Genomic DNA, 24,896 nt, shown 5'->3' with positions numbered 1-24,896 from the left:
TCCCCGGCCGGCCCCGCCCCCATCAGGCCCCGCCCCTCTCCGGCCCCCGCCCCTGCGCGTGTAACCCTCCGCCGGTGCCCAGCCTCGCAAAGGAGTGCTCTCCGCCGCGCTCTGCTGCCGCCGCGACTCGAACCCGCGCGCGCGCGCGCGGTGGGTGGAGCTGCGCAGGCGCGTTGCTCCCGAGCTCCCTATCCTTACCTGGGGCGTGAAGGGGTTAAAGCAGCACGGGAAGCAGGGAGCTAGAGGCTCTGGTTCATTCCTGTGCTCATTCATTCGCCATTGATTTGTTCTTCCTGCGGATTATTTACCGAGCGCCTGGTGGGTACCAGGCACCGTGCAGGGCTGCGCGGATACAGCAGTGAAGGAAGCAAAGTTCCTGCCCGGGGTCAGCAGGAGAGAAGAGGTGGAGAGGATGCCCTATATACGTCATACATAGCATAACGCATACAATAAAGTATATAGCGCACCAGTGAGTGTCGTACAGATAATAGGTATACGGTTATCCATATAATAAAAAAGTATTAATTACTATGGAAAGAAAGCAAGGAAGGATAGAAAAAACGGAAAGAGGAGTGTTTCTATTTAAATAGAGTTGCCAGGGAAGAGCCCACTGAAAAGGTGACTTGAAGCAGGTGACAGGTGTAATGAGCTCTTCAGCATCGGGGGGAAAAGTTTCCAGGTGGACATGACGGCAGGTGCAAAGGCCCTGAGGCAGGAGTGTTGGGTGTGGTTAGAGAGCTAGTGAAGTGTCCAGCCTTTTTCTTTGACTTGAGAGACCTGGGGTAGAAGATAAAATCAATGAAGGAAGAATGGCTGCACGAGTGGTCCCTGAGGATCATGAAGACCAGCTTTTACCATGGGCAAGATGAGATCACTGAGGGTTTTGAGCGGAACACGGTCATGTTCTGACTGTAGCTGTAATAGGAACTCGTCTGGCTGCTGAGTTGAGAATAGATTTCAGGGAGCAGGTATATAAGCAGGGAGACCAGTTACGATGATGTTAAAAGAGATGATGGTGGGGCTCTTGGGTGGATCAGCTGGTGGGGCATCTGCCTTCGGCTGGGGCCATGGTCCCAGGGTCCTGGGATCAAGCCCTGCAGGGGGCTTCTTGCTTGGCAGGGACTCTGCTTCTCCCTCTCCCGCTCCCCCTGCTTGTGCTCCCTCTCTTTCTCTCTGAAAATAAATAAATAAAACATTTAAAAAGAGAGAGAGAGATTATGGGGGCTGGACCAAGTGGCAGATGTGGAAATAGAGAGAAAAATGGGACTTGGGGTATATTTTGAAGGTTTATTTATTGCATTCCTACTGTATGTTGGTTGGCACTGTGCTACAGACCTCCCTGTATTCCTTGTAACTTATTCTCAGAACAACCCAGTCAGCTTCTCCCAGGCACACTTTTTTTTTTTCCGGTGTTAGGGTTTTATGAAGCAACCCCACCACTAAATCAGAAACAGCTTCCGCCTCTCAATTGCCATAAATAAAATCAGTTCTCATTTAAAACAGGATGCTTGCTATATAAACATGACTTCCAGAATAGCTCGTTCCCTTGACCTCCAAATCCTAGGGCCAGCTCTGGATCTGTGTTTGAATTATCACCTTTGTGAAGGCATGAGTTCATCTTGACCTGGAAGGAGAGTCATCTTTAAGAGATTCATGTTTATTTCTTCGACACTGGAATGCAAATTCCACAGGAGCAAAATCCTTGTTTCACCAGTTCACCACGGTTCCCAGAGCCTGATCCATAACAGGAAATCAAGAAAGAGTCATTCATTCAGCAATGCCTAGCATGTGCTTGCTGTGGGCTAGGAAAGGGGGCTCAGCTATGTAAAGCATAGACCTCCTCTTCCTGGGGCATGCAAATCGGAGTTTCAGTAGGGGATTGGCCGATTCTCATGGAGTGGGCAAAGGGCTGGATTTATATGCCTGATGACCACTTGATTCATCCTTAATCCCTTCAGCCTGGCCCACCCAACCAGGACAGCCTCTGTAGGGGAACCCAAGGGAGAGGTAAGCTATAGCCAAAATAACTGGGTACTTGCTCATCACCCTTTCAACACTTTGAGACACAGGCAAACATTTGGAAATACCTTTTCAGGCCTCACCTTGCCGTCCCATATCCTTCTTAACAAGATCAGAGAGGGGGAAGGAGAAGAGATTCAAAAAAAGTTCTTCCCATTTAAAATGGAAACATTGGGGCTCCTGGGTGGCTCAGTCGGTTAAGCATCTGCCTTCCACTCAGGTCTCAGTCCTGGGGTTCTGGGATCGAGCCCTGCACTGGGCTCCCTGCTCAGCGGGTTGTCTGCTTCTCCTCCCTCTGCCTATCTGCTTGTGCTCACACTCTCTCTCTCACTGTCAAATGAATAAATAAAATCTTAAAAATAAATAAATAATAAAATGGGAACATCACTGGAAGGGTCTTTTTTTTTTAGATTTTATTTATTTATTTGACACGGAGAGAGAGATCACAAGTAGGCAGAGAGGCAGGCAGAGTGAGAGAGAGAAAAGAGGAAGCAGGGTCCCTACTGAGCAGAGAGCCCGATGCGGGGCTCGATCCCAGGACCCTGGGATCATGACCTGAGCCAAAGGCAGAGGCTTTAACCCACTGAGCCACCCAGGCACCCCATGGAAGGGCCCTTCTTGACCAAGAATCTTACACTCTCTGTTGCATGTGCAACCTTCCTTGCGTGTCTGCAATCCCCTTCTTCCCCTTGTACCTGTTGCTTATTTTTGACTTAAGGATCTGGACTGGTACCTTTGTTTTTTTGTTTGTTTTTGAGAGAGAGGGAGAGAGACAGTGTATGCATGGGGTAGGCCACAGAGGAAAAAGTAGAGAATCTTTTTTTTTTTTAAGACTTGATTTATTTACTTAAAAGAGAGCATGTGAGAGCAAGAGAGAGAGAGCACATAGGTAGAGGGAGAAGCAAACTCTCCACCGAGCAGAGAGCCCAACTTGGGGCTTGATCCCAGGACCCCGAGATCATGACCTGAGCCGAAGGTAGAGACTCAACCCCCTGAGCCACCCAGGAGCCCCAGGGGGAGAGAATCTTAAGCAGACTCCATGACCCTGAGATCATGATCTGAGCTGAAATCAAGAGCTGGAGACTTAACTCACAGAAGCACTGAGATGACCCTAGATTGGTACTATGTATATACCACACTCCCGACCTGTGCTCCCCGCTCCTGTTCTAGGTACTGCAAAACTTCTTAACAGAATACAGAAAACTGCCAGGCCAGATGCCCGCTCACTTCATCAGAGGGCTGACCTTCCGGTCATTTCTTCGGAATGTGCCCTGCTGTTCCCTCACATATAAGTTCACCTACGTTCCTTTTTATTTCTTCCCCCCTAGTGTGCATTAAGCTGGGCTTTCCATCTTTCAAAGGTTTCGCTATTGTAAGGTGACCATTAGCCAATATAGGAAATGATGAAAACATATCGGGTCCTCTGGGATACGTTGAAGGCAACTTCAAGAGAAAAGCATGAGTATTTGGAAGTGGAGAAGAGTTTTCCAAAAAGGCCCAAACTGGTGGTCTGGAAGAGGAGTGCCACCATGGTTGGGGTACACGTGAAGGCTATCTGAAAGTCCACATGGTTTTGACAATATGAATCTCATTTTTCTCCTCTCTTTCCAAAGCATGATATTTCTCTGTCCATATAGAAAGAAATGCCATGATGCTATTGTGCAGCTGGAAAAGAAACCAAAATATCTGTCCTCAGAGAGACAGCTGGGAAGTAACACCAAACTCTGAGACCTATTCACCTACTTGGAACACCACAAAATCCAACTTTGGAGTTTCTCCTAAGAGGATTGTGCTCAACACAAGTGATTGTATCCTGACTTAAGTTGACATTAGAAAGTTTCATCAGAGGCTTAAATGGACATCTTTTTTTTTTAACTGAGGGCTTTAGGTGCACTTGGGTGGCTCAGTCAGTTAAGTGTCTGCCTTTGGCTCAGGTCATGATCCCAGGGTCTTCTGATTGAGCCCCGCATCAGGCTCCCTGCTCAGTGGGGAATCTGCTTGTCCCTGTCTCTCTGCTCCCCACTGCCCTTGTGCCGGTGCTCTCTCTCTCTCTCTCACTTGCTCACTCTTTCTCAAATAAATAAATAAAATCATTTTTAAAATAAACTGAGAGATTTAGGGGTGCCTGAGTGGCTCAGTGGGTTAAGTCTCTCTGCCTTTGGCTCAGGTCATGATCTCGGTCCTGGGATCGAGAGAGGACATAGTAAGTGCAAAGGCCCTGAGTTATGCTTGGCACAGTCAAATAGAAGAGGGTATCTGGGACCTTGAGATGCCACTGGGAAAGGACTGTGGATTTTATTTCAAATGTGATTAGAAGCCTTTGGAAAGTTTTGAGTCGGGGAGTGATGTGACATATATTCTGAAAGCATTATTCCAGCTGCTGTACCGTAATAGAGTGAGTGGGGTTGAGTTTGAGTAGGATGGAGGGAGATAATGCAGAGGTTCACATGGGGTATCATGGGGCTTGACTAGGGTGGAAAGGTGGGAGATACTGAGAAGGGGAGACAGAGAGAGAGAGAGAGAGAGAGAGAGAGAGAGATCCATGTACCTGTATATGAATACAAGCTCGAGATACATCTTTCAATATCTGTCTGTACATAGAGATACTTTGGTTATCTCTATCCAAGAGGATATCGTGTGGGGTCAGATAGTAGATAGCAGTGCTTGGGGGCCAGACAGGATGAGCACAACTTCTTCTGGCATAGAAGTGACATTCCCCAAGTCATAACCAAAGGAGTAATGCTTAGGATCTGGTGGAGAAAAGACAAGAAGGGGCAATGAAACTGACATATTTCCATTCCTTAAAGCTGCTGACACACGAGGCTCTCTCGGGCTGTTCCGGGAGAAAGGTGAAGATTGAGTCCAAGTTGCCTGAGTTCATCAGGCAAAAGGGTTGTTGGAGGATTACTTTTTCTGGCTTCTGGGGTATAGTTGCCTCAACCCTCCCCAGCCACACACTGGGCTGTGGAAATCCAGTGGAAGCCAGCCACCAAGGGTCAGATGTGCCTAAAGCGATTCCCAAAGTTCAATGATCTCCTCTCCAGCCACAGAAGAAAGCAGAGGGGGAAATGTGGTCACAACGCAAGAAGAGGGGTACATAGGTGGTGGGACAGTGATCCAATAAATACTATGCAGCAGCCAAAGAGGGATGCTCTGTATGTAGATGGGGCAGCACAGTGAACCATATGGGGAGCAAAAAAGCAAGCCTCCGAAGTGTACAGACTTTTACAGAAAGGGAAAAAGCAGGCAAAACCCAAAATATCTGGTTTAGGAATACATACATGTTAAAGAAACATAAAAAAAACACAAAGAAATGTTTATCAATACTCAGGGCACAGGATTCTTCTAGGAGAAGGGAATGAATTTAGGGAGGGGCTTCCAAGATGCTGGCCACACCCTATTACACAGGGTTGCGGGAACATGGTGCACATTTATTAATCTTTAAAATGTACATACATACTGGGGCACCTGGGTGCTCAGTGGGTTAAAGCCTCTGCCTTCGGCTCGGATCATGATCCTAGGGTCCTGGGATCGAGCGAGCCCCACATCGGGCTCTCTGCTCAGCAGGGAGCCTGCTTCCTCCTCTCTCTCCCTGCCTGCCTCTCTGACTAGTTGCAATCTCTGTCTATCAAATAAATAAATAAAATCTTTTTTAAAAAAAAGTAAATAAATGAGGGGCTCCTGTGTGGTTCTGTCAGTTGAGCATCTGACTTTTTTTTTTAAAGATTTTATTTATTTATTTGACAGACAGAGATCACAAGTAGGCAGAGAGGCAGGCAGAGAGAGAGGAAGGGAAGCAGGCTCCCTGCTGAGCAGAGAGCCCGATGTGGGGCTTGATCCCAGGACCCTGGGACCATGACCTGAGCAGAAGGCAGGGGCTTTAAGATACTGAGCCACCCAGGTGCCCCGAGCATCTGACTCTTGATCCCAGCTCAGGTCTTGATCTCATGGTCATGAATTCAAGCCACATGGTGAGCTCCACACTGGGGATGGAGCTGAAAAAGAAGAAGAAGGGGAGGAGGAGGACAAGGAGGATGAGAAGAAGGAGAAGGAGAAGAAGAAGAAGAAGAAGAAGGGGAAGAAGAAGGGGGAGAGGAGGGGAAAGAACAACAACAGCAACAAAAAAAAAAAACAGAGAAGAGAAGAAAAAGAAAAAGTAAATAACGAAAACCCTGGCAACATCAATGACTGTCTTATGTCACCAAGCCTGGACTGAAAATTGTAAACATACTTCAAGTCTGTCAATAGGAGAAAGGCTAGCAAAGTGCAGTACACTCCAGACCGTGCGGTACTGTGTGCATCAGTTAAAAATAGTAAGATCGACCTACAAATAGCATAGTTCTCAAAGAGATGGTTCAGAAGGAAAAGCAAGTTGCAGAACAAGATCTACAGCTATAGAAAAATTCATGTAAAATACCACTTGTGTTTAAAAATGTATATTTCTTCTTTGGCATATGTAACATATATTCTCCACATACTAATGTATGTTGTAGGAAAGACCTTGTAGGGGCTGGAGGGATGGCCCCTCCAAAAGATATGTCCACGTGGAACCTGGGAACATGACCTTATTTGGAAAAAGCATCTTTGCAGATGTAATTAAGGCAAGGATCTTGAGATAAGATCATTCTAGATTGCCCACATAGCCCCTAAAGCTAATGACAAGTGTCCTGTCCTTAATTATTTACTTTTAATCGTGAAAAGTGCAACGCCAGAATTGACCAGATTTACCAATTTACCAGAAAATGATGTTTTATGGCATAATAGTTTTGAATTTGATTCAGAGAATAAGCATTACCCCCTCCCCACACACACCCGAGCTCAGCAGCCAGACGGAGCATAAAGAGATGAGAACACCCAAAACTAACACTCAAGGTCTTCCAGCGGGATGTTCCTGAAAAGACTGAGTAAAAATATATTCATGAGACACATTTTCTATTCAATATTCAAGGAAAACGATCCGAAGATTAAAGGCTTATGTTCTGAATAGAATTCAAGACTATTATGCCTAAAACATCATTTTCTGGTAAATTGGTAAATCTGGTCAATTCTGGGGAAAAAAAAAAAACCACGGAACTTGTTATTTGCCATATTGGCTTTTGGCAAATACAGTTTTGAAGCCCCAGACAACTTCTGCTGGGATCACCTGGGACAAGACAACTGTCACTAGTTCAGATGCTACCCCCTCAAACGGGCCTTCCCCAGCCAGCCAGTAACTATGTAAGCAAACCTCCCATCTTCTGCAGGAAATCCACACAGTGCTTAACTTTGCTTCCCTCATAGTACAAGTCTAAGTCATCTTGATAATTAATTTCTTCACTTTTTAATCTTTATTTTTTGAAGACTTTATTTATCTGTCAGAGAGAGAGAGAGAGAGAGAGTGCGTGCACAAGCAGGAGGGGTGGGAGGCAGAAGGAGAAGCAGGCTCCCCATAAGCAAGGAGCCCGATGTGGGACTTGATCCTAGGACCTGAACCACCCAGGCATCCCTAACCTTTTTTTTTTTTTTTAAGGTTTTATTTATTTATTTTTCAAAGAGAGGGTGAGATAGCATGAGCTGTTGAGGGGCAAGGAGATGGAGAGGGAGAGAGAGAAGCGGACTCCCCAGCGAGTTTCTAACTGCTTTCTGTGTGACACTCAGCTCCTGATCATCACCTACAAGCTGGTGATATACTATGAACAGGGTTCTAGACAGTACTGAAACTTTATTAGCCTAGTACACTCACGGTGAAACAGACATTCCCACCAGCAAAGGCCTCATGTAATACTAAAGAGATTTAGATCAGCCATACAAGCCATCCAACACTTGCCACGGTTTCCCTCCGGCTTGTTTTTTAACAGGGCAAGGAAAGGAGACCAGATGAGGTGACTGTCCATCATCTGGCTTGATTTGGCTTCTTTCTCCCCTTAGGTAAGTGTAAAGTTCTCAGTATAGAAGCCAGACTTGCAAGAAAAAGGATTTTGAAAAAATACCCCGTCTCTGGGGGATTCTGCTGCCTGTGTGATGAAGGGAGGGGCTGGGTGGTGTAATAAGAGGCAAAGAAGTCCATAAGGCATGTGGGTGGCTCAGTAGGGTAAGTGTGAGGCTCTTGGTTTTGGCTCAGGCCTTGATCTCAGGGTCTTGGGATCAAGTCCCAGTTGGGGCTCTTGGCCTGGCGGGGAGTCTACTTATCAATTCTCTCTCTCCCTCTGCCCCTGCTCATGTGCTATCTCTGTCTCAAATCAATAAATCTTGGAAGGAAGGAAGGAAGGAAGAAAAGGAAGTCTTGGGACACCTAGCTCTGGTGGTAGCCTGTGACTCTTAATCTCAGGGTCCTGCCTTGGAGTCCCATGTTGGGTGTAGATATTACTTAAATAAATAAACTTTAAGAAGCAAGTAAGTTTTATTTTCTCACACACACAGTTCCTTCCCTCCTTATACCATCTCGTGCGCTCGTAGTCCAGGTCCTCCCGAAGGCTGCTCCTTGTTTGGAAACCTTCCCCACCCAGTGCATGGGGTACGATTCAAAGCAGCGCCCAGACTCTGCCTGCTCCGGGCCTGTTTTCACCACCACCATGCGAAGGACGTCCTCTGGGCTCCCGCAAGCTCCCAGACAGCACCGGTTCCTGCCAGCTGCCTCCCGGCTGCAGCAGCAGCTCCGAGTAGACTCGTAAAACACCCCAGAACCCGAGGATTCAGAGTCTCTCCCATCTGTGTCATCGAGCCTGTAGGGCGCACTTCTTCCGTGCATTTCGGGCGAGGTAAGCCTTTTATTTACTTGCATTCATGATTCCTCTGGGTGCTTGTGGTTTTGTTTTTGGTTTTTTAAAGCATTCTGTAGGATGCCACGCCAGAGCTGTGTATCTGCGAGAGGGGTCCTGGGAAGCGGGGAAAGCCCCCTGCGGACAAGGCTGCCCGGAACCGCTCCTCTCTTCCCCAAACTGGCGCCCCGGTGACCGCGCCCACCCACCCCCTCCCAGGACCTTCGGACGCCTCCCGTCGCCTCCAGGCCCTCCTGCCAGCCCGCCCCGCGGAAGGATCCGACCCACCCGGCCGCACCACACCCGGCCCGCACTCTGATTGGCTGGCTGAGAGCTGGCCTCACATCAGCCCAGGCGGCCGCGCGGCGGCGAGCCGACCTGAGCACCAACCAATCACAAGGCGCACCGGTGCGTGAGGCGCGCCTCTCAGCCAATCCAAAACGGGAACCGGAAAAAGGCGTGCCCAATCGGAACTGAGCAAGAGGGCGGGGTCGCCCTTCGACCGTGAAGGCCGACCGCTGTCATCTTGACAACCCGGCCAGTCCCCGGGCGAGTAGGTCCAGTCCCACCGGCCTGTCTTCCGCGGGTCCTCAGGAGTCACCCTTGGGTCCCTGCCTCAGTGCCTCGGGCTACACTCCGCTGGAAGAGTCAGGACACGCTCGTTCTTCCCGGTCCTCTTTCTGCTGTGATGCTGGGGCGCCCGACGGCGAGGCTCGGCGCACGTGGGGCATCGGCGGGAGCCCGGCCGGGGGCGGCGGGGAGGGGGGCGATACGAAGTCCTCCGTCCCGAAGTGCTTCTGATAATGCCATCTCCAGTTATGACAGTCCAACTCGAAACCAGAGCCGACTGAAATAAAGATTTAAAAGTACCGAACTAGGGGCGCCTCGGTGGCTCAGGGGGTTAAGCCTCTGTCTTCCGCTCGGGTCATGATCTCAGGGTCCTGAGATCGCGCCCCGCGTCCAGCTCTCTGCTCAGTGGGGCGCCTGCTTCCTCTCCCGCCCCCCACCCCCCTGCCTCTCTGCCACTGCTGCCCCCCTTTGTGGCTATTGTCACCATTCTACTCTTCTAGATGTTTCTTTTTTTATTTTATTTTTTATATTTTATTTTACTTTATATGATATATAATAAAATTACTTTATATTTTGAATTTGTCTTATTTTAATATTTTTATTTTTTTTAAATTTTATTTTATTATCCTAATTGCAGGGCTCGATCCCAGGACCCTGAGATCATGACCTGAGTTGAAGGTAGAGGCTCAACTCACTGAGCCACCCAGGCAGTTTTAGATGTTTCCTAAACCTAGAGCTCTAGGTAGAAGAACAGGCACAGTTCATATATGAACTCTCAGCTGTCAAAAATCAGCTTTTGTTATTATAATTATGATTATTTTAGTTTTTGTCAGATTTTATTTTTAAATAATCTCTACACCCAACCTGAGGCTTGAACCTACAACCCGGAGATCAAGAGTCGCAGGCTGCGCCCCCTGAGCCAGCCAGAACCAACTCTTTTTTTTTTTTTTTAAGATTTTATTTATTTATTTGACAGAGATCACAAGTAGGTAGAGAGGCAGGCGGGGTGGAGGGGGAAGCAACTCCCCACCCAGCAGAGAGCTGGATGCAGGCTCGATCCCAGGACCCCGGGATCATGACCTGAGCCAAAGGCAGAGGCTTTTAACCCACTGAGCCACCCAGGCGCCCCAGAACCAACTCTTTTTAAGGATGGTATTATTTTCTCACCGAGCCTATCTACAGGAACCTACCATCGTTGAACTAAAACACTCCGAGAAAAGCTTTGACACAGAAAAATAAATGTAAGAGAGGCCAGGATTTATTGTCACCATGTAGAGTAAATTGCAGGCATCATCTTAGCACTGGTGTTGAAAATATCATGTCAGCATCCTTGGGAGCTCTGGATGTGGATCACATATTCTTGTATGAGATAATCTCTTTGTAGATGCTTCTTTTGCTAATTCTGTTAGTATTCCATCTCATGGCCTGTCATTTACGTTTTCCCAATACTAGTATGTTTCATGATTTAATCAAGTTCCAATTCACAGCAGCCCCTTCTAATATTGAAATCAAGTGTGGACTTAAGAATGAAAAAATGTAATTCAGCCATGATTGGAAGTAGCTGGCATTATGTTTTTAGCGATTTTAAGGATAGGTGTCCTCTCTGGCTCCGGGTGAATGGGCCCCCGCGATTTTGCCTACCACAAAACACAAAATCTTACTGAAGGATAGCCCAAATCCCAGGGCCCGAAGGAAATCGGCCCTCCTTAAAGAGCCACGGGATTCAATACTACCAGTCAATCTTACTTGGCTCTGCTTAATAATGCCTACCCTCAAATGAAACAAGATGGGATCTGGAGGGAGACAAACCATAAGATACTCTTTTTTTTTTTAAAAGATTTTATTTATTTGACAGAGAGAGATCACAAGTAGATAGAAAGGCAGGCAGAGAGAGAGAGAGAGAGAGAGAGGGAAGCAGGCTCCCTGCCGAGCAGAGAGCCCGATGCGGGACTCGATCCCAGGACCCTGAGATCATGACCTGAGCCGAAGGCAGCGGCTTAACCCACTGAGCCACCCAGGCGCCCCCATAAGATACTCTTAATCTCACAAAACAAACCAAGGGTTGCTGGGGGGAGGGAGGGAGGGATAGGGTGGCTGGTGATGGACATTGGGGAGCATATGTGCTACAGTGAGTGCTGTGAAATGTGTAAGCCTGACTATTCACAGACCTGTACCCGTGGGGCAAATAATACATTATATGTTAATAAAAATAATTTTAAAAAATAATGCTTACCCTCACTGTGTCACAACTAAAGTATGACAAAGGAGGTGTTTAGAAAAAAAAATAAAACAAGCTTATCCTTTAGATGAATGATGTAAATGGACATTTTCATTCCATCACCGATAGGTTGGTTTCAAAGTTTCTACACTAATGGAAAGATGGAATGAATTAACAGCCTAGTTCCTCGAAAACTAGAGGCAAAACTGAACCCTTAATGTCATATTGTGTTTATTCTGTTACATTGGATAATAATAATGTTATATTGTTATAAGTTATACTGCATCATATGTATAAATGTCACATTGTGTTACACAATAATGTTATCTTATATAATAATGTTATATTGTGTCAAATGCTTATACTAATATTATGTGTTACATTTTATAATAATGTTGTTATATAGTATCTGCACCAAATGTAACAACTTGCATAAAAGTCATAGAAACACATGGGGTTTGGGTTTTTTTTAAGATTTTATTTGTTTATTTGACAGAGAGAGAGAGGCAGCAAGAGAGGGAACACAAGCAGGAGGAGTGGGAGAGGGAAAGCAGGCTTTCCATTGAGCAGGGAGCCCAATACAGGGGTTCAATCCGAGGACCCTGGGATCATGACCCCAGCCAAAGGCAGACACCTAACAAGTGAGCCACCCAGGCACCACACACCAGGGGACTTAATGTAATAAGTCACCTTAAGAAGTGCAGGTGTTGGTCAACAAGGGAATGGCTAAATAAATTATGGCATATCCACAAAATGGGATACTAGCCCAAGAATGTGACAGCTGGCTGTGATATATGTACAAAAATACGAGATTCCAGGAAAGAGTAGATAATATGCTATAGTTGGTGTTAAAGAATGGTATATACATACATGCTTGTGTCGTCACCGGCTATCCCTAGCAGGAGTCATAAGAAAGTGGTGAGAGGGGTCGCCTTAGGGACAGAAAGGTGGTGGGCAAACCCGGCAGGAACGAGATTCCGGATTCACTGAACACACTTCCGTACCTCTGAAGTGTGTACTATGTGATTGCTTGCCTTTGCCAGAGAGCCACACACTTCGTGGTTCAGGATTGCTACCTACTGTTTGTCACCCCACCCCATTCATATGTAGAACCCTAAGCCCTAAGCCCTACCCGCCAGCGAGCTAGTAGGAGGAGGCGGGGTCTTCTGGAGGCGGTGAGGTCATGAGTGTGGAGCCTCATGGGTGGGATTAGTGCCCTCCTAAAGGAGACCCCAGAGAGCCCCCTCACCCCTTCCACCACATGAGGACACAGGGAGAGAGGACGGTCACCTAAGAGCCAGGAAACAGACCTCACCAGGCACCGACTCTCTGGCCACTTGACCTTGGACTTCCCAGCTTCCAGAACAGTGAGAAATAAATATTTAGCGACACCTGGGTGGCTCAGTGGGTTAAAGCCTCTGCCTTGGACTCAGGTCATGATCTCAGGGTCCTGGGATCGAGCCCTGCATTGGGCTCTTTGGGAACCCGTCTTCCCCGCCCCCCCCCCCCCGCCTGCCTCTCTGCTTACTTGTGATCTCTGTCAAATAGATAAATAAAATCTTTAATAAAAAAAAGAAAAAAAGAAATATTTATTGTTTAAGTCACCCAGTCTGTGGTACTTTCGTTACAGAAGCCCAAAGAGAGTAAGGCAAGGACCTTTTTACACTCTTTTAACTTACTAGGGATCTCAAAAGCTTTTGTCTCCTGGGTTATATCTATCCATAAGGATTAACAATAAAGTTAGAAATAATTTCACAAAATCAAAAATAAAAAGTGAGAAACCCACCAATACATACATTAATTTAAAAATAACAACGGTAGTGGTGCCTGTCTGGCTCCGTCCGTTGATTGTCGGATTCTTGGTGTCGGCTCAGGTCACAACGTCAGGGTTTCGAGGGCGAGCCGGGTGCAGGCTCCCTGCTGAGTGCGGGGTTGGCTTCAGATTCTCACTCTCCCTCACCTTCTGCCCCTCCCCCACTCTAGAAAATAAAATAACAGTGATAAACCCAGAGCACACTACCATAACGTATTTGTATGAAACATACCTATATTTTGGTGGGGGGCGGGGGGGAAACCAGAAGAGCGGCATTGGTCTACAATCTGCTAATCTCAAGGTCTATCTTAATCAAAGACTGCTGGCTCCATGCCCGTGTCACCGCTCATCAGTTACACTACCCTAGCTGGTACCCCCTGGAAAACCCCTTTGCATGTTCGTGACACAGTGAAAGTGGAAAATGCAAATGACTAATTATTAATAGTATTTTATGTAACTAGAGGAACTCGGACCACACTCAGAACTTCAGGCCTATCCCAAGGAATGAATGAACTATTTCCAAGCCTCCAAGCAAGGGCTCCTCCATCCTAACACGAAATAAAATAATATATGTATTTATATCTATATATGAATATATATATATTCATAGGCATGTGAGGGTAACATTCAAATGATTTGACACAATTCACACAGGGTGTTCTAAGCCATACAAGGAAAGGATCTGGAAACAAAGGGAGGCAACACAGCAAGTCTTTTTGAAATCTAAGTTGATAAGAGCACAATTGGTTTTGTCTGATTCCTGAGGCAAAAAAACGATTTCACTCTCCCTGAGACAAGATCTTAAGTCCTAGTAAAACAGTGGCCGCTTTGAATGGAATAGGGAATCCTGAGACCCCTGAAAAAAAACATATCCAGAAGATATCAGTCCAAGCTGGGAATTCTCCTGAACATGTAATAACCTGAAAGCGTAAGTGAAGCTCCGGCTTTCCCAGCGTGGCTGGAGACAGGAGAATCTCCAAAGGCAGGAATCTGCAAATTCTCAAGCTGTCGGGAGGAAAGACTGCTCCGTTAAACGCTGATAGAACAGAAGGGGCTCTCCATGCCTCCACGGGAGGCGTGCAGGGACACTGGACGTGGAATCAGAGCCCACGGGGTTCAGTCCCAGCTCCGCACCCTCCCTTACTATGTCACTTTTTGCAAGTCACTTAACCTCTCTGGGCCCGCACACAAAACAGGAATTTGCTGTAAGGCTTAAATTTTGTTTAAATCCAATAAGCCCTGTTGATCCTTGCTCCCAGCAGTCACCTTCAGAGTAGAGAAGATGCTGGTTAATTGGGTTTGGGTTTTTTGGTTTTTTTTTTTTAAGGAATCTCTACCCTCCTGGGGAGATCAAGAGTCACATTCTAAATCAACCAAGCCAGCCATGCACCCCTTGAGGGTTGTTTTTGTTTTTTTTTTTATTGTTAGGATTTATAATCATTGTTTTCTTAGGGTCGTCAATGAATATCTCTGTTGATGCAAGCTGAAAAAAAACAAAACCACACAAAAAACCTCCATGAAAGCTACAGCTTCTCCAGGAGGAGGGAGATCCTGGAGTGACTTCTGCCTGTAGGGAGGTAGCCTGAAAAACTTGGCTTTCACCCAGGTTCCCCAAGAACCGGTCGTTTGACCTTGGGCAATGTTTCTCAACCTCTCTGAACCCAGGTGTTCCCCTTTTCATTAACCAAGATAATCCCTTCTTAGCAGAGTGGTTGTGTAATTCCAACAAGCTGGGGCAGGTAGAGCCCAGGGGAGACAGACACAGAAGGCTCTTAGTTTACAGTGACGGCTGTCATTGGTGGGGGGAACATTCAGCCTCCACTCCTCTCTCATCACCTCCTACAGCGACCTGGGGTGCTCTTGGTCCTGAAAATTTATCTAAAGGAAAGCCATCTCTCTGTTCGCAACACTCTGCCACCAGACGTGGGTTTTCCCTCGCATTCAGCAATTCTGACCCTTGCTACCCAGAATCGGGGCAGACCCCATGGATTAAGAGCGGAGTCCCACAAAACCATCCCTCGCCTTCAGACGTCAATCCCAAGTTCAAGGGCCCTGGGGTTGCCCTCACTTCTTTTCCATTTGGTGACAAATCAGAGGTTCCTTGACTGCCTCCTGGGGTTCAGTGATGTGCTACACCGGCTCAAGAATGCAGGGAAACACTTTATGTCCTATTACTGGTTTATGATGGGATAATTGAAGATGACCAGCTTCAAGTGAGATGATACCTTTCAGGAAATGAATTTCGTTTTGTTTTGAGAAAAAACTGACCACACCAAGTATTGGTGGGGATGCAGAGGGACTAGAATTCTCACACACAGCTAGGGAAAATGTGGGTACAAACACCTCAGAAAACGGTTTTTTAGCAAACAAAATATATGCCTATTTTAGGATCCAGCCATTCGGCCCCTAAGGGTTTATCTAAGACAAACGAAAGAAAATGTTCATACAAAGATCTGCACATACATGTCCACGGTAGCTTTACTTATAATGGCCCCAAATTGCAAACAGCCCAAGGGCATCAGCAGGTGAACAAAGACACGGAAGTACATTCATGCCGTGGAATACGACCCAGCAATAAAAGGGAGCGAGTTACCCACACACACAACCTGGATGAACTTGAAAAATAATTATGCTGAGTCAAACAGAACTGGGTGGAAAAGCAGGCACCTGCTGTTTGATTCCGTTTATGTAAAATGCTAGAAAATGCAAGCAAATGCGTAGGGACAGAGAACCATCAGGGGTTGCTTGGGAACCGGAGAGTTCGAGGAAGAGAGCAGGGAGGTTCAGAGGCGGAGACAGAAGGGACTTTGGGGGTGGGGGACGTGCCTCTTTTATTGATGGTGGCCATGTTTTCACAAGTACAGAAATATACCCGAAGTGATCAGACTTTACACCTGAAACATACCTGGTTCATCGTATGTCAATCGGACTTCAGTAAACCTGGTTTTTTTGGTTTTTGTTTTTTAATGAAACAAACAGCATAGGAGCCCAGGCTGGGGACAGGTGCCAAGGGGTGTTAAGTAAGTCACCTGCTGGCTGGAAGGCGGCTTTTGGCAGAAGAGAGAGCGGAAGTGGAGACAGTAAACCGAGGCCAGGGGTGGGGTGGGGGGCAGGCAGGTGCACCTGTGCCCTCGGTCTGTTGCTCTGTGGAATCACGCTCCTCAGCCCGGCACAGCCTCACCCGACAACGCCTCATTTCAGTTAATGTTCTCCCGGATCCTGGGAGAACTGCTCCCACCCTCTATTCCCACCTACTGCTTCACCCCATCTTTTTTTTTTTTCCCCAAATGCACTCTTGCAAAATGGTCAATCACATGTATTTAATTCACTCAAGTGGACAATGCTTTCGTATCTCCCTGGGGTTCCTACTTTGTCCGCCAGCGCTGCTGCTGAGGCTACGCAAGGCTGCGCTGTCCTCCCATGGTGTGGGGTCCCCGCCTCCAGGCCGCTCTCTCTCCCAGGGGTGGGCCACCCACCCTCCAAATAGCACACCCACCCACCCAGGAGCAGTACTTTTGGGTCGTAAGTGTATTTAACTGGACTATATTCTATTGCATTTGCTCCTGAATATTTGCTAAGGACATAATGTTTAGCGCCCAGAAAAACCTCTTGGTTCAGGATGGGACGGAGGGGTATACATCTGTTGCAAAACCCAGTTTGGGTTGCCAGAACTCACCAATAAAAATCCAGGATTCCCGGTTACATCTGAGTTTTGGATAACCAACAAATACTTCTTTAAGTGTAAGTGTATCTTCTGCCATGTTTGGGATATACTTATAAAAAGTATCTGTTGCTGAATGGATAAAGAAGTTGTGGTATATATACACAAAGGAATACTATGCAGCCATCAAAAGAAATGAAATCTTGCCATTTGCGACGACGTGGATGGAACTAGAGGGTATCATGCTTAGTGAAATAAGTCAATCGGAGAAAGACAACTATCATATGATCTCCCTGATATGAGGAAGTGGAGATGCAACACGGGGGTTAGGGGAGTAGGAGAAGAATAAATGAAACAAGATGGGATTGGGAGGGAGACAAACCATAAGTGACTCTTAATCTCACAAAACAAACTGGGGGTTGCTGGGGGGAGGGGGCGTTGGGAGAGGGGGAGGGGGGTTATGGACATTGGGGAGGGTAAGTGCTATCGTGAGTGCTGTGAAGTGTGTAAACCTGGCGATTCACAGACCTGTACCCCTGGGGATAAAAATACATTATATGTTTATAAAAAAAAAAAAAGAAAGAAAGAAAGAAAGAAAAGAAAGGATGAATACCCAACTTTTGTAGCAACATGGACGGGACTGGAAATGATTATGCTGAGTGAAATAAGTCAAGCAGAGAGAGTCAAGTATCATATGGTTTCACTTATTTGTGGAGCATCACAAATGACATGGAGGACATTGGGAGATGGAGAGGAGAAGGAAGTTGAGGGAAATTGGAAGGGGAGGCGAACCATAAGAGACTATGGACTCTGAAAAACAACCTGAGGGTTTTGAAGGGGCGGGGGTGGGAGGTTGGGGGAACAGGTGGTGGGTAATAGGGAGGGCACGTTTTGCATGGAGCACTGGGTGTGGTGCAAAAAACAATGAATACTGTTATGCTGAAAATAAATAAATTAATTAATTAAAAAAGTATCTGTTGCTTATCTGAAATTCACATTTAATTGGGTGTGTCTGTCTTATATCTGGTCAACCTCCCTCCAACTGAACATATCAAGATTATGGGACTCTTCTCAGACTGGGGAATAGAATCATAAGATCACCATGACATATCAAAACTGGGGAAGACTCCACAAATGCTTGGTCAGAAGGAAGGCAACATATTTAAGAAGCCTGTACAACAAAATTACCATAAACATTTATTAAGCTGTCATTTTCACAATATTTTCATTCTGTTCTGAAATTGGTCTACGAATATCTCTACAGAACACGAAAGCCAGTGATTTAATAAATAGGAGGAAGGTAAGTACCATTTTGCAAATAAAATAAGCCTCATACATTTGTGTCTATATTTGATAGTCATAGAATCAGTTTTCCCAAGGCTTATGGAACTAAAGTGTACACACATCACATACACACACACACCACCATATTCAAATCAAATGGATTTATAATAAGTGTGAAATCAAAGGCTATAGAAAATTTATAACCAGATACACAAAATAGAAACTGAGTCATGAATACACTGTCGATAATGGACACCATTACCTTACAAATATGATTTCCAGTTAAGAGGGGAAATAATTGTTCCGCCGGATTTTAAGTGAGCGCTAATCACCGTCACCATCACAAGAAATCAAGTTAATTACATGGTATCCAGAGATTTAACACACATGCGAATATTAGGGCTGACGCTATAACAAAACCTTTAAATCCGCTAAAAGACATTGGAACATAGGGTCAATGACACCATTAGCTGCCACAGGTTTTCAGTAGACGGATACAAATGACAGTCAGCTTTTTATGCCACCGCAGTGGAAAAACCGGTCCTGGTGCATCGCCTGCAAATCAGGGAATCATCGAGGAGGAAAGCACAGAATTCAGCGTGCTGAACAAAGTTTGTTTATCCCAAATATTGTACATCATCTCGATGGCTGTCCAGTAGTAATTTTAAGGGTACTATGTGAGATCCTGCCAAAAATATATATATAATTCTATTCACTATTCACAAGTGAGGAGCAAAAGTCCAATTACTCAGATGACAAACAAAACTTTGCAGAATGGAGGTATATATACATATATATGTATATATGTGTATATATAATTGTGTGTCTATATATATATGTATATACATGTATACACACACACATATATATGTGGGGAAGGGAGATGACATCTTAGGGTCTTAGGAAGTCCTTCTAACATGAGCCGGCTTTTGGGTTAAGTCAGACAATTCAAACCCCATCAGGGAGGGGTAATCAGGTGTCAGTCAGGTAGAGCAGCTTAAAAAGCAGCAGGAGGCGTAGAAATGAAGGGTCTTGGGACTGCCACCGGGACAGGCTGCATTCACCGTGTTTTCGGTGCCGCATTGGCTATGTGACCTTATTCCTCACCTATCCCTAAGGCTGCAAGCCAGAGACAGACTAGCAGCCAACCAGGTTTGCATCTTCCCCACCGAGCCAGCCCTCAGGGCTGTGCCAAGTCCTAGTATAATCCCCTCAACCACTGACCCTGACTCTGTACATTTGCCCTTGGCTCCCAGTAAGGGACATTCAAGCCTGGTCACCTGCCACCACCACATTCATCAAGCACGGACCCTCCCTCTCAGTTTCCCGACCCCGCACTCGACAGGCTTCAGGCGGCCCTTGGTGGCACGTGGTGCCCATTGGCTTTAGGGAACTGTGTGACAAACCTTCTTTCAATGGTATTAGCCTCCCATGCCAGTCACCCAGTCACCTTCATCAATAAAGACCCTGGCACGATGCACAAGACCAGCTTTCGAGAAATTCTATCGCCGCACGTTACCAGAAATGATACGGGGGTATCGCTGAAACAGCCCCAAGCCCCCGGAAGGCAGATGACCCCACTCCTGGTGGCTATAGGAATGTATGGATGGAAGGCTGGAGTGCCGCAGAAACACCTCATCTAGCACGTCGGGGAAGAGGTCATTGTCAACACCGACTCTAGAGCTGCCGCACAAATCCAGCCAGTTAGAGAGAGCTGGTCCTTTCTCTTTTCTGTTCTTGGTGTGTGTCGGGACACTGAGGCACTGGGAAATAAACACTGATGAACTCTAAGAGATCTAGAAAACGGAGTCGTTATGACCATCCATTCACAGTAGTTCTCATCGGGATTGGTTACGTCACACGGAAGGAAGTGTTGTACTAATATATTCTACACCCTGGGAGACATAAAAAAGGGGTTTCGCTTCCAGGTATGAGCTATGGTACAAAAATACATTTTTTTTCCATGTACAAAAGAGAGGGAAAAGAAAGAGATGGGGGGCTCTGGGAATAGCCAAGTACCCTACCAAGCTTCCATGGAAGGGAGAAAAAAAAATTCCAAACTATCTGGAGGTACGAATATGCCCGAACAAAAAAGCAAACGTAGGCATCCAAGAGCAAGAGTTATCCAGATCTAATAACCACGATTCCTACCAGAATTTCAAATCGACCTTCTGCCCTAAAGTGATACACCTGTTTAACTCTAGGTTCTTTCATTGAAGATAAAGCCATCTTTCATCTGAGTGCGTCAGACTCTAAGACCAGCCTCAGAGCCCACACTTGACTCACTGGGTCAAAGGGGTACATTTTCCCAGCAGCAATTTCTAGTCTTAATGCACCAGGGCCCAGAGGCGCAAGGCTCCCTGGATTTGCCGGAGGTCCCAACGGCATTCCTGCCTAGATCACAGATTAGCACAGTGCCCTTTCGGCTTCACATGGGAAGGGGGCAGGGGGAACGGAATGGAGGTTCTATCCAGACCTGGGATTGTGGGGGTACTTTAAAACCTTGTGCACCGAATGCCAATTCTCCCCTGGCCAACGTTGGCAAAGCCAATGTTTTACTCAGTACCTAAGCACGCCCAGTATGCAGAAGCCAAATGCACAAAAGGAAAGATAGCAAGGACGGCCTTCCTGGAGTTATTTTTTAGATAACTGCGCTGATAGATTTGTCTGGAAGTATCTGAATGGCAAAACTGAAACTGCTCCAATCCAGAAAAACCACAGGCTCCATATGCCCACAGATAAAGGCTTGCCTGAGCACAACCCGGAGGACAGGTGTGCGTTCCAGGAAACGAACTGAATGCAGCCGAGCTTGGGTCCCGTTATGTGCACCTTAGAAAGAGGAGTTCCACCAACACCCTCAAAAACAGCTGCTTTTGTTTTCCAGAGATTTGCAACCCCCAATAAAACCTCCCGGGAATTCCGCACAAGAGTTGGCGCACAGCTGGGTTTTCTCCAAAATGCTATGTGGACCATGGGGTCATGGTTCTGACCAGTCTGAGAGGGGTCTCTGCAAATCTGCATGCAGGGGCTCCAGGAGGGGCCCCCTGGGGCACAGAGCTGGGCAGGGAAGGATCGTGGAGGGAGTCGCAACCCTTGGCAGCCTCCAAAACTGCCTTCCGGCAAAGTTAGAGCCTCCCTTGCTCACTGTGTGTTCCCCAGCGCTTATCAACAGGCCCAGAGGGCAGGGAGTGTGAGACTGGGGCATTTCCCTGCACCCCTGACCCAGCCTCGCAAGGCACCCCACCAAGACCCCCACCGCTGTCTGTCCGGTATGCCCCTCTCTGCCCCACGGCACCACCTAAGACGAGGGCACCACAGACTTCAGACAGAAAGCACCTGACATGTGGATCATAAAAATTTCAGGAAAAATAATTCACATCTTCTCCAAGGAGTGTTTCTTGCCGTTAATTGCTCCTGAGAACGCCTTAGAAGCAGCCATCGACTTGGAAATGCTCTCAGCTGCTACGATTTGCTCTTTTTTCATGGTCCTGAGTCCACCAAAACTACAGGGGAAAAAACAACAACCCTTGAGGCCATACCTTCCCTCTAGAGGTCCGGCTGGCGGACAGCGACATGAGGGCATCACACAGACTCCTGACGGAGGGAGCTTTGGTGCTCGCTCACGTGGCTCTCGGCATCAAACCCCAAAGACACTTCTTTGCCTGGTCCTTGACTTTTCCTTTACAAAACATGGAGGTTAAAATACATCAAAGTTCAGAAGGAAACAAAACAAAGCAAAACAACTAAAAACAGGTTTTCCACAAAGAATAATCTTTTCTTTTAGAAATAGAGTTGACAGGGGCCTGTCCGAGGCCACTAGGACCCAAAAGATGTTTCCTTTTATCCTGGACCCCGACTGCCCACACCCAGAACTGACACCATCTGTCTGCTAAGTCACCATCAACCAAAAATGACATCCGATGAAGCCCAGGGTTTTGGAGCACGAGAATCACGCACACAGACCTCCCCCACCAACCCCTGTGCTAGGGAACCCAACTCTAGCATTGGAGCTTTTCTCCTCGAAAGTGTCCAATTAGTATATCCTTCCCCTCAGTGTAAAGTCTGATTCAACTTGACTTGATCCGCCTTTATTTAAAAACCTTACAAAAGATGTACTGAAGTGCTTGAAAAAATTAACTTTATGCTCTATGCACAGATAAACTCTTCCTGTACAGCTAATATGGTTATATCCTTTGTTTAAAAAATATTCTCCCCCCCCCCCAACTAATGACACTTCGTGGGTAGTTCCACACAAATGATCCCGCCATCCCTTGGGGAACGTGTCCTCGGGGTCGACACGTGGCCGGAAAGACCCTCACGGAGCGCCATCCGCCATGCTCGGGAGTGTTTATTGAAATTGCTTGGGGTTGGGTGCTCTCTTCTTCCTTCTCCGCTTCTGTTTTCTGAGAGAGGGCGCTGGCGTGAGGGGACCCGGCCGGCTGGCTGATTGTCACTTGCCGTTGGCGCGGTCCAGACTTTCCAGAACCTTGTTGAGGCGGATGTTGAGCAGTCTGACCTGGTTCTCCAGGTGCTCCAGCTTCTCCTCCACGCTGGGGCCACTGGACCCGCTGCGCCAGTAGAAGCCCATGGGCCCCGTCATGAAGTAGATGGCCACCACGAAGCAGAGAGGCAGTATGGCGTTCTCTGGCTCCCCCTCGTACTTGTGCAGCACGTACACGCAGGACATGGAGAACAGGATGACCCGCGCCACCCAGAAGAAGCGGCCGAACACCGCGTGCAGGAGGCTGAAGGTCAAGCCCAGGGTCAGCGACAGGAACCAGTAGGCCAGCAGGACGATGCCCACCAGCAGGAGGGCGCGGGCCGGGCTGTTGGCCACCGAAGCCGGGCTGAAGTACTGGGACAGGTTAGACACTGCGGGACAGAGAAGAGGGACAGTGGTCTGGTCACGACAAGCCAGGGCTTTCTCTCCAAGCGGGGTTTGTTTGGACAGCTTGGCTCCCTTGCTGGGTATTTATGACAAGAGGTCCCTGAAGTTGGCTGCCTCGTGGTCTTTCCTGCTAAGCCCTGGGAGAAGACCACCGGCCGTAGCCTGAGTTTAAAACGCCCTTTCGTGGCAGGGCGGAGCTTACACACTGTCCTTGGATTTCCTCCCTTCCTGTCTTTCAAAGTCACGAATGGCCAGTTTTAGCCTGGTTATGGGACTGCCCAGGATGAAGGCCTTTCCGGCCTCCCTTATAGCTACAAAACTGAGCTTTGGTCAAGGAGATGTTTTGGGGTGGCCTCAAGGGGTTTTTCCTAAAAGTAGCAGGAATGTGCCCTTTACCTCCTTTTCTTCTGCCTGCTGGAATGTGGATGCGATGGCGGGAGTGGGAGCAGCTGTCTTGGGCCATGAAGTAAGGGAAGTAGCCTATTGGGGAGCAATAAGGTAGAAGGAGCCTCGGTCCTGAGGACAGCGTGTTGCAAAGCCACCTACCTGCCTAACCACCTACCTGTGAACTTTCACATAGAGAAATAAACTTCCATCTTGTTAAAGATGCTGGTATTTTAGATCTCTTACTCACAGTCAAACCTAATCATATGTGACGGTCCATCTTAAATATGGAGTGAAATGGAGGAGATGTATCTTCTGTGTGCCTAACTTTAGAAAATTTTCAAACAGAAAAGTTACAAGGATAGTAAGATAAATACTCTTATTGAAACCCTAAGGTTAAACAGTTGTTAACGTTTTCCCATATTTTGTTTCGTCACATACTTTTTTTTTTTTAACCAAGCCATTTGAAAGAGGCAAAAGATCATACTTCAGCATGCATATTTTTTCTGGTTTTATTAAAACATAACTGAAATAAAGTGCCACAGAAGCTCAAGCTGTAAAGCATGACTCATTACATATATTGGGAAATTATTACAATAAAAGTAATTAACATTCATCACCTCATATAGATAAAAAAATTTTTTTTCTTTTCTTGTCCTGAGAACTCTTAGGATCTACTACTCTCTTAATAACTTTCAAATATACCATATAGCAGAGTTAACTATAATCACCATGTTGTACATTACCTCCCTGTACTTATTTATCTTATAATTAGAAATTTGTACCTTTTGACCATCTTATTCCAATTCTCCCACCCATTATCTCCTACCTCTGACCACAAATCTGATCTCTTTTTCTATGAGGCTTTCTTTTCTTTTTAAGATTATACATATAGGGGCGCCTGGGTGGCTCAGTGGATTGGGCTGCTGCCTTCGGCTCAGGTCATGATCTCAGGGTCCTGGGATGGAGTCCCGCATCGGGCTCTCTGCGCGGCGGGGAGCCTGCTTCCCTCTCACTCTCTCTGCCTGCCTCTCTGCCTACTTGTGATCTCTCTCTGTCAAATAAATAAATAAAATCTTTAAAAAAAAAAAAGATTATACATATAAGTGAGATCATACGGTATCTGTCTTTGTCTGACTTACTTCATTTAGCAAAATGCCCTCATGTTCCATCCATGTTGCCGCAAATGGCAGGATCTCCTTCCCTTTGATGGCTGAGTGATATTCCATTGTATACAAGGCCCACTTCTCTGCCCATTCATCTGTCGATGGACACTTCGGTGGATTCTGCGTCTTGGCCATTGTAGACAACGTGGCGATGAA

The 24,896-nt window shown here is 46.8% G+C and overlaps 1 protein-coding gene across 1 annotated transcript in view; it reads right to left on the bottom strand.

Annotated features, from left to right (window-relative positions):
- Positions 1-18,192: 18,192 nt before the first annotated feature.
- LOC123954086 (BRI3 binding protein) overlaps positions 18,193-24,896 on the bottom strand; it is a 29,533-nt gene continuing 22,829 nt past the window's right edge. Inside the window, exon 3 of the mRNA XM_046024745.1 lies at positions 18,193-23,174. Within this exon, the coding sequence (XP_045880701.1) occupies positions 22,753-23,174 (422 nt within the window). The 3' untranslated portion in view covers positions 18,193-22,752. The remainder of the gene's footprint in view (positions 23,175-24,896) is intronic.

The sequence above is a fragment of the Meles meles genome, chromosome 12 (assembly GCF_922984935.1).
Source record: "Meles meles chromosome 12, mMelMel3.1 paternal haplotype, whole genome shotgun sequence".
Classification (NCBI taxonomy): Eukaryota; Metazoa; Chordata; class Mammalia; order Carnivora; family Mustelidae; genus Meles; species Meles meles.
This window is presented reverse-complemented; position numbering and strand designations above follow the sequence as displayed.